General features: G+C 46.4%; 1 protein-coding gene across 2 annotated transcripts; it reads left to right on the plus strand.

Annotated features, from left to right (window-relative positions):
• Positions 1-671: 671 nt before the first annotated feature.
• cep295 (centrosomal protein 295) lies at positions 672-14835 on the plus strand. 2 transcript variants are annotated; one of them, XM_052467878.1, is made up of 28 exons: positions 672-1102; positions 1198-1398; positions 1582-1706; positions 1822-1915; positions 2160-2273; positions 2366-2506; positions 2711-2894; positions 3173-3319; positions 3488-3742; positions 3864-3964; positions 4136-4342; positions 5296-5375; positions 5667-6483; positions 6719-7025; positions 7150-7362; positions 7532-7611; positions 9190-9550; positions 9654-9869; positions 9980-10125; positions 10247-10628; positions 10766-10957; positions 11159-11706; positions 11872-11979; positions 12138-12210; positions 12350-12691; positions 12866-12953; positions 13069-13168; positions 14457-14835. In XM_052467878.1, the coding sequence occupies exons 1-28, from the start codon at positions 1004-1006 to the stop codon at positions 14496-14498; spliced, it is 5763 nt and encodes a 1920-aa protein (XP_052323838.1). In that variant the 5' UTR covers positions 672-1003; the 3' UTR covers positions 14499-14835. The 2 variants fall into 2 exon arrangements, with proteins under 2 accessions (XP_052323838.1, XP_052323839.1); XM_052467879.1 differs by having other exon boundaries at positions 673-1102; positions 9262-9550.
• The last annotated feature ends 163 nt before the right edge of the window (positions 14836-14998 follow it).

A 14998-nucleotide genomic window follows, 5' to 3' on the forward strand; every position in this document is an offset into this window, starting at 1 on the left:
TAAGAACAAATTATTATTTACAATGACGGCCTACATGTAACCCCCCCGGCCAATCCCTCCCCTAATCAGCATGCTTCCTGAGGCTCCGCAACTTCGGAGCCTCAGGTTCAGAATATCAGAATTGGACTCCATGTCGAAACGCAGCCATAATCGGCCACCTTCAGAGTTAGAGTAGTGGAGAAGTTGTCATATGCTGAGGCAGTGAAGAAAGCAGAGGAAGATGGGTCGGGGGGGATGGTTTTGAGAGGAGTGGTGTGAGTAGTAGATGGATAGTGAGGGATAGTGATATGTTTCAGTAAGATTGTATTTTTAACATTTATAGCAATGGTTATCAACAGTAGGGATGGAACGTAAGTCGTTGAAAATTGAGGTTGTGGTGGCATTTGCAGAGAGGTACTTGGGTGTGCGAGACTTGACATCAGAAGAGTTACAGGGTATTTAGTGGTCCCACCCTTTCAGTTTGTTGGCATGAGGTAGGACTAAATATATATAAATAGTGGAGTAGGGTGGTGTTATTTTTTGTGAGTGTGGTGTTAAATGGTAGGGTATTTATTTATTTTTTCAAGCAAAGTATAAGGGAGTTGTACTCCAGTGTAGTAGGTGGCGGTAATGCAAAATCGGCCACCTTTTGGGCATGGTGGAAAGCATCCAATCACATGATTTAGCGCGGTTTAAAATACAGGAAGTGACGTTGAACAACGAAATAACGCTTTCACTCGTTGGCATGGATTTCGGCTAATAAACAATTTGGAGGGGGATTTTGTAACGCATTTGAACGTTAGCTACTTCAAATTAGCATAGTGTTTTGTTTAGCTAATCCATCAATATTTAAACAATCTAGATTGCGAAAACCGGAATATTTTTCCTACTCTGAAGTTTCTGGTGCTAGCCAGCTAGTTTAGCACAACTGGCTGGCCTTTGTTTGTCATGGGTGTTTTTCACATAGTGCCGTTGATCGGATAACTAATATTTTCGCCTTTCAATATCCCTGAATTTTATAAAGATGAAGAGAAATGTGTCTCGATTACGGTTAAGTCCAAATGAAGAAGCTCAACTCATTCGAGAGGAACACGAGAGGAGAAGGAAGCTGCGAATACAACAGGTATATAGTACCTAACACTCGCTCTCTGTGACGATGCTTACATCCTGTCAATGCATACACTACCAAATGGTAGCTAATGATCAGCACTCTCACAGGTGCGGGAACAGGAGCGGTATATCGCTCTACAAATCCGCACGGAGGTGCAACTGCGAAGGGAGCGCGAACTACAAAACCTGGCAGAGGAGTTGAAGGGGGAGTGGGAGCAACAGCAGAGTGAGAAACTGAAGACCCTGCAAAAGTTATACCAGGACAATCTCCGAGTTTTGGGAGAGGGACATAGAAGTGCCAAAGAAAATGTAAACACTCAACTCTCAACCTGTGTCTTAGCAATGTGTGATACATTACAGGCTGCCAGTGTAACTTGACTGGGTTTTGTAAGGTTTTTTAAGCAACTTGGGTCATGTCCCAGATCACAAAATACCTGTGTCTTTACTTCACTATACAACTGGTTGATCAATGCACACTTCTTGTTTCCCCAGGAGCCTGACTGGGAGGCAATTGCACAGAAAAATGAGGAGAATCATGTTCGGGCAGATGAGCGCTATCGAGTAGCCCTCAAAGAGCTCAAATCACAGAGACAGAAAGATCAGGAGGAACAAAATCGGTGAGGCTATCAACGGGATTTTATTTGGTCAAACAAACATGGGCTTGTTACATTGTTTGATATTAAATCTGGAATGTTTGATATTAAATCTGGAGTGTTTTTCTTCTCCCTCAAGTTTTATCGAGGCTAGGAAGAAGTCCATACAGGTGGAGAAGCAGAGGGCAGCAAAAGTGGCCAACTTCCCATCCCTTCCACCCAATCCAATTGAGGTACAATTTAATGTTAGGAATCGGGCACATTGTGAACTATGGTCATTGCGATGGAAAGTTCTTAATCAAAGGCACTGTAACAATGGAATATAGAGCTCTCCTTCCAAACCCACATACCATTCTTAAAGCACACATTTAATTAACAATATTCTATTGTAGTATGAGCAAACAGCAGTCTCAGTAGATCTTACAATTCCAGCAAATATATTCTCAAATTTTGTGCATTTCTTTTTACTGTTAACAGAGTATTGAGTCAAGGAAGCTGCATGCAGTGAAGAAATCAGACGTGGATGCCTTCTCTGTGACTCACTATCATATGCCAGAGACTGCAGTGGACAGGGAAGTCTACACAGCACAGGTAATCTATCTTTAAAAGTTAAAAAAGATGCAATGGCCCAGTGTGATATATTGTCCTCTTTCTATTGTAACCGGTGTGTTTTGTTCCCCCAGCCAAACGCACAGGTGGCGGCATTGGAGGAGATGCAGCGCCTGCAGGAGCTAGGACAGGAGGAGCAGAGAGAGAGACGGGAGCAGTTGGAGAAGGCTCGTCTCAGGGGTAACCACGCGCTGAGGAGGGAACAGCTCACACAGGTACATACTGCTACACAAACACACTCGCCTTGTTCAAGGCGATTCAAGTGATAACATGAAAGAAATGTCCATGTACAACTTTCTGCGCAACGAGGCTAAACCTGTCCTGAGATGTTAAATGAATTTCTGAAATCCTTTGAATGCATATTGTATGCGTCAAGGCCAAAACAACAGCAATACCTATGTTTGTTTTGGCTGTATCAGGACCGAGAGCGCCTCCTGGTGGAGCTTGAACACATGCATCAAACAGACCTTTTGAGGCGCAGGCAGGTGATGGCTCAGATGCCTGCCCAGATCTTCCAGCCGCTCCACAAGAGACAGGAGATGAGGGAGGACTGGCAGAGGGATATGGAGTTCGCCTTCGAGGACATGTACACTGGAGAGAGGAGTAAGGAGGGGTGATCCACATCATAATACATTTTTCATAGTTTTCTCTGCAACAATGTTTTTCTACTCTGGCCGCGAGGACAACATTTGTTGGTATTGTCATGGTGCGTAGATAAGTTTTACTTGATGATTGAAATGGAGATATTGACTCTGTCCCAGACAGAGTAGTGTGGACACACATTATTATTATTATGGCACCTAATTAGTAATTATCATTAGTATGTTGGACTGGAGTTTCTCTTTCATCTAATTAAACCTGTACTGATCTCTTGCCTGCAGGAGTGAAAGGTGACCTGGTGCTGCAGCTGGTCCCAGAGCCTCTCCTAGCTGTGTCCACTGGCAGCCAGGATGAAGACCTAGACCTGACCCAGGAGGCCACCACTGACCTTACACCCTTGGCTGGGGCAGAGGAACAACAGGATGAAGGTGAAGAGATGGATTCATTTCTGCCGTTGGACTCCGGCTTTGGTTAATGTTTGATTTACTGACTATCAGAGTATTACCATAGTTGTCAAGAAAGGTTATGTGGAAACTGTAATAAATGGAGTTGGATCGTGTGCGCGAAATAAACTATTGTTTTGTCTGTCATTGTAGAACCATCCAGGCCTCTAGGTGGCGCTCCCAGACAGGCCTTGAAGAAACTATTGACCCGCATCAGGTCACAGAGAGACCAGTGGAGCTACCGGAGGCTGGTTGATCCCCCAGGTGACTGCCAAACTACTCCGACAGCAGAGTGCGACACGTCCGCAGGCATTACGACCATTGAGACTGGTTCTCTGGCCAGTGAGGAGAGGGGCCGTCCTTTGACCACTATTTCCAGACTCCCAGACGCCTCTCAGTCAGACCCAGGTTAGTGAGCCCTTTGTAGACCTTCTTGATTTGCTGCTATAAGGTTGAAGGTTCAAGAAAAGCATTTTTTTCTGTAGTGTTTTTTTCTTAATGATCCATTTCATGTATTTTATCTGATTAGCTATAGAGACAACAGAAGAGTCCATAGTGGCTGGTACCCTGCTCCATCCTGATAAACAAGACATCAACATCCACACATTTGAAACCGAGAGGAAGAGGAGGGTGTGTGTCTTTGTATCTATGTATTGATGCATGTCCATAACATGTCTGCATAATAGATCTGTCTTGAGTGGGAGGGGGTGTAAAAATAAAGTGAATGTATTAACCTTTCTGGGAAAGTATCTCTAAAGCTGAAAGCTCATAGTTTGCCCTGTGGTTGCCTCTGTTGTCCAGGAGGAGGAGCTGGAGAGGCAAAAGCAGGAGCAGATAGCCCTGCTACAGGAGTTGGAGGAGAAGAAGAGCAGGCTGGAGCTGCTGCTGCAGGAGGCCCAGCAAGAGAGAGAGCAGCTGCAGACGGCCCTGAACCAGGACACACCTGCTGCATCTGGAACACAGAAAACACCAGCCCAAGACGTCAGCCCTGCTGCTCCAACTCCCGAGGTGGGTGGGATTGTGTGTGAAGAGATGTGGTTGTGGTGGGATTGTGTGTGAAGAGATGTGGTTGTGGTGGGATTGTGTGTGAAGAGATGTGGTTGTGGTGGGATTGTGTGTGAAGAGATGTGGTTGTGGTGGGATTGTGTGTGAAGAGATGTGGTTGTGGTGGGATTGTGTGTGAAGAGATGTGGTTGTGGTGGGATTGTGTGTGAAGAGATGTGGTTGTGGTGGGATTGTGTGTGAAGAGATGTGGTTGTGGTGGGATTGTGTGTGAAGAGATGTGGTTGTGGTGGGATTGGGTGTGAAGAGATGTGGTTGTGGTGGGATTGGGTGTGAAGAGATGTGGTTGTGGTGAAGAGATGTGGTTGTGGTGGGATTGGGTGTGAAGAGATGTGGTGTGTGGGATTTGAAGAGATGTGGTTGTCTGGGAGAAGAGATGTGGTTGTGGTGGGATTGGGTGTGAAGAGATGTGGTTGTGGTGGGATTGGGTGTGAAGAGATGTGGTTGTGGTGGGACCCTGAAGAGATTATATGTGGTTGTGGTGGGATTTTTGAAGAATATGAAGAGATTTGGGATTGGGTGTGAAGAGATGTGGTTGTGGTGGGATTGGGTGTGTGTATTTATCTGAGCCATGATGTGAATCAATAATACCCTGAATTATATTTTTTAATATATTTCATGATGGTTTCTACACTTGAACTGAGCTCTGTGTGTGTGTGTGTGTGTGTGTGTGTGTGTGTGTGTGTGTGTGTGTGTGTGTGTGTGTGTGTGTGTGTGTGTGTGTGTGTGTGTGTGTGTGTGAGCCATGATGTAAATCAATATTACCCTGAACTGAAGTATGTTTTCAATATATTTCATGATGGTTTCTACACTTGAACTGAGCTCCGTGTGTTTGACTGTGTGTTTCCACATATGCAACACATGCAACACTGACTTGTTCTGTGTTTGTCCCTGTGCAGTCTACTATACACTCAGCTGCTGAGGATGACCACTCCAGGAGAATCCGAGAGTATCAGCAGCGTCTCTTTGACCAGAACAGGTGTGTTTCTTGGCTGATTCATATGATGAAATTAAAACAGCTGCCTATTGCTGATTTGTGTCTCATGTGGCAGGTAGCCTAGCGGGTTAAGAGCATTGGGCCAGTAACTGAAAGGTCACTGGTTCAAACCTTGAGCGAGGCACTAAATGCTCATTTGCTGTGGCTGACCCTATCTGCCGTATTTGACTCATAGATAGATCTATCTATCAACACCTAACTTATGTCTACTTTTATGGATGTTTTGGTCATTTATCTAAAAATATATATATTTTCAATGTTTCAATCTCTTAGACTTCATAAGCAGTCCGTGGAGGAGGCTCGCCGGCGTCTTGAAGGGTACCAACGCACGCTAAGAAACCGCTACTCTGGTCAAACTAGCTCAACATGTCTCCCTCCTGGTACCACAGCCCGTCTTCTACCACACTTTAAAGGAGGAATCAATCCCCCGGCAGTGCCCCTAGAACTCCCCTCTGGTTCTGCCCTGCTCCCCTGTCTCCCTGTAGCACTTAGTCCCCACTCTAGAGCTCACACCCCTTTGGACCTCCCCACACAGGAGCCCTCCATCTTGGCTCAAACTCTCTTCCTCCCTGGCACTACAGTTGGCTCGCATATTAACTCCAGAACCTCACCAGTGCAGCTAGAACCCACCTTTGAAAGCCTAAGGGACCAAAGAGCAGGTGTATGGCTGGCGGAAAATGTGTTTAGTAGAGTCACAGAGGATGTCCCTGAGAAGCTACCTCCACCCTCTACCTCGTTACACCCCCAGTCCTACAGACCACATCCTGTTTCCCTCCACCCTACTCCACACATCCCACTCCCATCAAGAACTGACCCCATCCCACCCATCAGCCCAACCCTTTCAGAAGTGGGGGCCCCGGTAAATCCTGGGGAGGCCCCGGTAAATCCTGGGTCTGTCCTGCGGGCCCCGGACAAGTTTGGGGAGGAGGTGGAGAGGCAGAGGCAGGAGCTACGGGAGGCCCAGCGGCGGGTGGAGGCCCAGAGGGAGGTGCTCTTCATGCAGCAGAGGGAACTGGAGGAGGAACAGAGGGAGCAGAGGAGGAGACAGAGGGAGGTGTTACAGGCACTGCTCACTGCTGATGACACACAGGTAAGGAAACAAACGACACCTTAAGGGTTTTACCTGCTGTTACTAAGGCAGGTCTGCTATTGGTTTAAAGTGATTCAAAAAGCAAGAGTAACACTAACATGTAGAACTAATAGTTAGCCCAAACATGTACATTATGTGAATGAAATTGCATGGATACACTCTGCCTACTGACTATAAAGTAGCTTACCAGCCATATCTGTCTGTGTCTGTCTCGATCTCTGTGTGGCTCCACCAGCCTGGTCCAGAGACCACTGATGGTTTGGGGTCAGAACGTCTCCGTCTGATGGCAGCTCTGCTTCGGGCCATCGAGGAGTCCAATGGGCAAACCTCAACATCTGTAGAAACCAGTCAGAGCCAAGATGACACACTCTACGTCCAGAGTTCACACTCAGACAGACCCGCCCCTCACCCACTCCCCCACCCCCGGGCAGCCAAACCCCCGGTGGCCCGTGCCAGGCTGGCCGTCATGGAGATGACAGAGCAGCACGAGCTCAGTGCCATCCAGGAGGTGGAGACGCCAGCCAATGCCAGCCTGATCACAGGTCAGCCAGCCACACCCACAGGGGGCACCATACACCACACGGCAGTGGTCAACTCTAGTAACCACTTGTATACATCCTTCATAAACAAGCGTGTATCTCTAACCAGCTTCTGTGTATTGTGCAGAGGAGAGTGTGGCAGTATCTATTGAAAGGGCAATCGCAGAAGAACAGGACCACTTGGGCCACTCTGAAAGAGGTCACTCCAGCACCTCTGTGTCCAGTGCATGGGAACACACAGCTGGGACTGGGAGTGAGACATTAACCGGGTCTGGTAGATCCAGCAAGCTGTCCTGGAGAGAGAGACTACAGCTAGAGGCTGGTGCCTCTCCTGGACCTGGTAAGGAAAGGAGGAATGGATGAAGGGGAATAGAGATATCTTATGTCAGGGTGGTTACCACAGGAGTATAACATAAGGACCCTTTCACTTTTATAAGCTTTAGACTGATGGTCATGGAGTCCTCTCAGACATTTTCAATTTACTCTAATCCAACTGTCCTATATCCTAGATCCCACCACAGCACTCCCAGAACGGTCTTATCACTCCTGTCAGTTTGGGAGAGGTGTCCTTGGTAAATCTCCTACAGCGGTAAGGGTTTTTACTGGTTCTATTTCCCCCTCAGAGGTCCACCATATTGTGGATAAATGATAAGTTGCCAAATCTGAGGGTTTGTGGTCTGTCCTACAATACCATGATATTGCATGAGAAGCAGTTTTGTGTTTGTCTTGTGTTCGTAGGACTGTTTGGGTTTCTGTTTCCTTTCTGAGCATGATGTCAATCAATATTACCCTGAACTAAAGTATATTTAATTATGGTTCCTACACTTGAACTGCGCTGTGTGTGTGTTCTTTCTGAGCCATGATGTAAATCAATTGTTCCTGAAGTATTTGTGAAAACATATTTCATGAAGGTTTCTACACTTGAACTGAGCTCTTTCCAGTGTATCATTATTTGTGTGTGTGTCCGTGTGTGTGTGTGTGTTCTTTCTGAGCCATGATGTAAATCAATTGTTCCTGAAGTATTTGTGAAAACATATTTCATGAAGGTTTCTACACTTGAACTGAGCTCTTTCCAGTGTTACTTATATACCGTCGCTATGTTATTATACCCTTCCTGTCTAACCCTGGTGTCTTCCTGTGTTGTGTCCCTGTCATCTGTGTTGTCCAGTTGGAGAGCCTGTCCTTCCTGTCTAACCCTGGTATCTTCCTGTGTTGTGTCCCTGTCATCTGTGTTGTCCAGTTGGAGAGCCTGTCCTTCCTGTCTAACCCTGGTATCTTCCTGTGTTGTGTCCCTGTCATCTGTGTTGTCCAGTTGGAGAGCCTGTCCTTCCTGTCTAACCCTGGTGTCTTCCTGTGTTGTGTCCCTGTCATCTGTGTTGTCCAGTTGGAGAGCCTGTCCTTTCTGTCTAACCCTGGTGTCTTCCTGTGTTGTGTCCCTGTCATCTGTGTTGTCCAGTTGGAGAGCCTGTCCTTCCTGTCTAACCCTGGTATCTTCCTGTGTTGTGTCCCTGTCATCTGTGTTGTCCAGTTGGAGAGCCTGTCCTTTCTGTCTAACCCTGGTGTCTTCCTGTGTTGTGTCCCTGTCATCTGTGTTGTCCAGTTGGAGAGCCTGTCCTTCCTGTCTAACCCTGGTGTCTTCCTGTGTTGTGTCCCTGTCATCTGTGTTGTCCAGTTGGAGAGCCTGTCCTTCCTGTCTAACCCTGGTATCTTCCTGTGTTGTGTCCCTGTCATCTGTGTTGTCCAGTTGGAGAGCCTGTCCTTCCTGTCTAACCCTGGTATCTTCCTGTGTTGTGTCCCTGTCATCTGTGTTGTCCAGTTGGAGAGCCTGTCCTTCCTGTCTAACCCTGGTGTCTTCCTGTGTTGTGTCCCTGTCATCTGTGTTGTCCAGTTGGAGAGCCTGTCCTTCCTGTCTAACCCTGGTGTCTTCCTGTGTTGTGTCCCTGTCATCTGTGTTGTCCAGTTGGAGAGCCTGTCCTTCCTGTCTAACCCTGGTATCTTCCTGTGTTGTGTCCCTGTCATCTGTGTTGTCCAGTTGGAGAGCCTGTCCTTCCTGTCTAACCCTGGTGTCTTCCTGTGTTGTGTCCCTGTCATCTGTGTTGTCCAGTTGGAGAGCCTGTCTAACCCTGGTGTCTTCCTGTGTTGTGTCCCTGTCATCTGTGTTGTCCAGTTGGAGAGCCTGTCCTTCCTGTCTAACCCTGGTGTCTTCCTGTGTTGTGTCCCTGTCATCTGTGTTGTCCAGTTGGAGAGCCTGTCCTTCCAGTCAGCCTGTAGACCCTCAGAACCTGACTACCTGTCCTCTACCACCATCTCTTCTGGAAGCTATGCCACCACGGACCCTGAACACACCTCCACGGACCCTGAACACACCTCCACGGACCCTGAACACACCTCCACGGACCCTGAACACACCTCCACGGACCCTGAACACACCTCCACGGACCCTGAACACACCTCCACGGACCCTGAACACACCTCCACGGACCCTGAACACACCTCCACGGACCCTGAACACACCTCCACCCAAATAGGTGTGTGTGACTTGTCTGTAGGCCTGATCAATTGAGTATATACCAATTCGGTCTTGTCAGAAATGATATCTTCTATCCTCTTCTCTTTTTTTCCCCCCATAAGACTCTTCCCTGCTCATGGCTGGGTTTGGAATGGGAGGAGGAGGAACAAATAAAAAGATATCGGTCAATGGCTCCTCTTCATCCAGACACAGTTCCTGTAGGGGTGTATCTGATACCATTTTAGACTCACTCATACACAGCAGCAGTATCCAGCGCATCATAGACAAATACACCAGGGAGCTCAACTTTTCTCTTAGTACTGCTGGGAACCAGACGGGTACACACACAATTTTCATCTCTTTTTGATTATAGTATCCTATAGTAGTGCATTTCCTAATGGCAGCCTCTTACAATTCCCCTTTTCTTACTCTTCCTCCTCCCATCCAGGTCAAGCTGCAGTACTAGAGGGGTCAGTGTGTGAGGAGCCAAGCTCCTCTGTGTTGCAGCAGAAGCCCTGGTCTAAGTTACTGCAGGAGAATGAGGGACCAGACAGGTCACCTGTTTGGGAATCAGGAGCTCAGGGGCAGGACCAGGTGGGTCCATCAACACCCTCGTACTCCATTCAATGGCATTATGGGTTCAGAGTAAATATTCCAATTTTTAGTATCAACATGAACTAATTCAAGGCATCTCTTTTTAAAATGTTTTGTTAAGGAATGGGACAACACTGTCAACCGGATCATGGATCGCCTCTCAGACAAGTCCTCCTCATTGGTTCTGGACCAGGGACGGGACTACACTTTCAGCCCAATGACTGGCCAGCCCTCGGATAAGTCATCCTCGCCGGGCCAAGGTTGGGACTCTACTTTGAGCCGAATGATTGGCCAGCTCTCAGGTCAATCAACCTCACTGGACCATGGGTGGGATTCGACTTTGAGCAGAATGATTGGCGGGCTCTCCAATCAGTCAATCTCTGTCAGCCAGCGACTGGACCAGTCATCCCAGTGGCTAGATGAAGTCCAGGATGAGAGCCGGGTGATGAGGCCTCTGGCTGGAGAGCTGGATGAGTCTGCTGCCCAATGGAGTGGAAGCTCAGGTAACTGAGTCAATGAATATGGATGAAATATTACTGTGTGTTGGCTTGTGTTATTGCATGTCTTATTTCAGTGTGTAAGAGCACATTTCTTGCTAATGCTATACTGAAACCTGAGATTTTATTTTTTTCTACATTAGAAGCTGGTGGTTCTAACTCCCTAGGCTGGGTGGATCTGAGGGTCTCGGGCCAGACAGGAGTGTTTTCTGATCCAGAGGGAGCCCCTGAATCCCAGTTACTGAGCAGCTCTTCTCTCCCTGTACGGGAGCCTCCACACTACCAGAGCCTGCAGCACTCTGGGGCCTGCTCCCAGGAAGCAGACAGGACTGGGGGTGAGTCTATTAGAGTCGTTTTCTAATGATGAATCGGAATTCCCTGATTCTTTTTTCATCCTCCATTTCCTGCGGCATTCACACTAACCCACCAGCTAACTAGTATTCCCCAATCCCTCATTTGTTGTGATGATATGGCTTAGGTACTAGGTTCTGACTGTTAATATTTTTTACCTCTGTTCTGTCTCTCGGTGGATCCAGCCTCCGACTCCTTCCACCCCCTCCTGGCTGAGGTCACGCATAACGAGACAGCCGAAACCTTCATGACCTTTCACCTTCCAGAAGAGGAAGTGGAGGGGCTATGTTCCCACGACGAAGATGGTGACCATGAAGCACCTGCAGGGGACCTTGAGCTCTCTGCATGCTCAGAGGAGTTTGAGGATGACACAGACCCCTCAGTCACCTCTGCACCGTCTCCTGAGCGCCTGAGAGGAGCGGAGGGACCACCTCAGTCCTCGCCCGCCCTGCACGACTCCTTGTACCAGCTGACCATATCCCAGTGCCTCCCCCATGACTCTGCCCTGCAGGTATCCCCTAGAGCGGAGGAGGTTGGTCTAGCAGCCTGTGAAGATGTCTCCACTTTGGACATGCCACTTGAAGGAGGGGACACTGATATGGAGAGTACACCAACACCTCAGAGACTTGACAAAAGAGGTGCTATTAAAATTGAGGACCTAGATGCAGGAGAGCCAGATGACCAGCTATGTTCAGAGTCAAAGATCAGCCCTCCCATCTGGGAGAGAATAATGGTATGTATTTCATGACATTTTTTTCACTATTAAAATGTTTCCCAGACTTTGGGTTCAGTGAAGGGGTTGTGTTAATGGATGTCACTCGAGAGGTGGGCTTTGAGAAAGGAGTCTTGTGTGCTGCTATTGGTTGATCTGTGTGATGTCTTTCTCCTCCTCTCTTAGGAGGTGGGCAATGTGAAGGGGATTATGGATGAGTCCATGCTGACCCTGGTGAGCCTGACAGACACCACACTACAGGGCCAGGAACTCACTGAGGAAGGAGAGATAGAGGTATAAGAAGAAGACGCTGAGAAACAATACATTGTGGAAAAGTTGATTGCCCACTGGCCAGAGGAGTCTGAAGACTGAGTAACTGAGTCTCGTCTGTAACCTCCTCCGCTGCATGCATTTTGTTGGGTAGTCCCTGAACTTGGTGTGATGTTTCCTAGGAATCAAAGTCGACGATGTTGCCAGAGGAGGACGCCAGTCTACAGGAGAAAGAGACAACCTCCTCTCATGCAGGTGAGAATCAGAAGACCTGAAACTTCTCTGGTTCCTACTCTTCTCTTTCATTCTCTGAATCTTTTCTTGGTCTTTACAAGGTCTTTAAATGCATACATGAATCCTTGGTTACACTTGTTTTGTTTTTTTCTATGGCAAGTGATGCTACTGGAGTTCCAGTCGTGTCCCAGCGTGAATCTACAGGAGGCCTTCCAGCAGAAACGCAGAGCCCTGATCCAGAGGTCTGCCCGCAGGGTGGAGGAGATTCAAGCCAAGAGGGATGAAGCCAGAGCCAATACAATCACCAGGGCCCAGTGTGACATCAGTGAGAGTAGGGCCAACACAACCACCAGGGCCCAGTCTGACCCAACCACTGTTCAGTCAACCACTTCTAAACCCAGGAAAGAGGGGAGGAGTGCAGAGTCAACCCATGCAGGAGGGTATGCCAAGCAGAAAAAGCAACAGCCAAAGCCCCAAACTACCTTGCAGCCTCCCATGCTAGGTAACAATAGAATAGACTAAAATAAGTATAATATTGTGTTAACAACCAACCAACCAACACATGGAAACTCTTGGGGAAGGAAAGTGGGGTTAGTAATGGGTCAAAGACTTGGTCTTATGTGTTGTAGAGTGTTACTGAACCGAGTCCTCCTCTCTTTGTCCTCGGTGAGTGAAGCCAAGCTGAAGAAGGTTGGGGAGGTGAGGATCAGCACTCCTGAGATAAGGAAACAGGACGTGGCTGAGATGCATAAGAGAACAGAGAGGTAACAGGTTATTTCTGTTTTCTGCTCGAACAAGACCCAACCACACATCACATTAACATGATCTGATATCCGACATGTTTCTCTCATGACCTCCCTCTTGGTTGTCTCTCTGCAGGTTGTACAGCCGACTAGATGAGGTGAAGCTTCAGAAGGAGGTCAGGAGCAGACAGGTGGCATATGCCAACAACAGGGAGAAGGCCAAAGAGTTTCATACGGTAACATTTAAAATACCCCAATGTTTAAATAAATGAAATGTGATATTGGTAGAGCATGGCGCCAGGGTTGTGGGTTCGATTCCAACGGGGGACCTGTATGAAAAAAAGTATTATAACTTTTGACAACATCCGGTGAAATGGCAGAGCTCCAAATTCAAATTAAATTATTAGAAATATTTAACTTTCATACAATCACAATACACCAAAATAAAACTTAACTTTAAGCTTGTTAATCCAGCCACCGTGTCAGATTTCAAAAAATGCTTTACGGCGAAAGCAAACCATGCTATTATCTGAGGACAGCACCCCATCATACAAACACATGACAATCATATTTCAACCCGCCAGGCTCGACACAAAACTCAGAAATAACTATATAATTCATGCCTTACCTTTGAAGATCTTCTTCTGTTGGCACTGCAATATGTCCCATAAACATCACAAATGGTCCTTTATTTTGATTAATTCTGTCGTTATATCCCCAAAATGTCAATTTATTTGAGGAGTTTGATTCAGGAAAACCACTGGTTCCAACTCGACCCACATTACTACAAATGATCTAATAAGTTACCTGTAATCTTGGTCCAAACATTTCAAACAACTTTCCTAATCCAACTTTAGGTATTTTAAAAGGTAAATAATCAATCAAATTTAAGATGGGATAAACTGTTCAATAGCGGATAAAATCAAAGTGGAGCGAGCTTCAGGTCACGCGCCCCAAACAAAACAGTCCACTTGGCTCGACTCTCAGAAAGGAAAGGGCTACTTCTTCATTACTCAAAGGAAAAACATCAACCAATTTCTAAAGACTGTTGACAGTAGTGGAAGCCATAGGAACTGCAAGTATATTTCTATTAAAACGGCTTGCCATAGAAAACTAATGGAAAACAGATTGACCTAAAAAAAATTATTCCCTGGATGGATTGTGCTCGGGGTTTCGGCCTGCCAAATAATTTCTGTTATAATCACAGACATTATTTAAACAGTTTTACAAACTTCAGAGTGTTTTCTATCCAAATCTACTAATAATATGCGTATCCTAGCTTCTGGGCTTGAGTAGCAGGCAATTTACTTTGGGCACGCTTTTCATCCGGATGTGGAAATACTGCCCCCTAACCCAGAGAGGTTTTAAAATGTATGAACTCATTAATGTAAGTCTCTCTGGATAAGAGCGTCTGCTAAATGACTAAAACGTCAATGTAAAATGATATTGAGTTTTAAAGTTGGTTGATGCACATCAACATTAGTCCGTTTGAATTTATATGAATTCTGTTTTCTCTCTTTACAGAAAACCTTACAGAAGCTACGCGCCAAGCAGTCTTCGCAATGATTTTGAAGATCGATTGCTGTTGTCATGTGTGTTTGCACGTATTTTGTACTTGCGTGTATACATGTATTTTTGTGCAATTTGTAATCAGTAATTTAAAAGATAATATTTGTAATAAAGTGTATATACATAAATTAGTGTTCAGTCTATTCATCACTACTTATTACTGTGTTCACGCAACAAAAGCAACCAGTGCAATATTACACACTATATGCTTTAGGTACCTGTAAAATAATTTGTTGTTTTAGTCTTTATATGATTTTTTTTTTTCTGCTGTGTTTGCAAATCCTTATACGTGTAATGATGGCAGGCCCCTTGAATAAACTGAAATTAAAGGATTCGTCTGTCAAATAAAGGCCTCCCACCATTTTAACCAGTGATAAACTGGGGCATATTCATTACGCCGGTTCTGTTGCAAAACGTTAATTGAACGAAATGGTGAGGGACCTACATGAGTTTGTCCAATAAATCTCGTTTCGCTGTGTTTCCGTAATGGAATACGC

Source organism: Oncorhynchus keta, chromosome 18 (assembly GCF_023373465.1).
Source record: "Oncorhynchus keta strain PuntledgeMale-10-30-2019 chromosome 18, Oket_V2, whole genome shotgun sequence".
Lineage (NCBI taxonomy): Eukaryota > Metazoa > Chordata > Actinopteri > Salmoniformes > Salmonidae > Oncorhynchus > Oncorhynchus keta.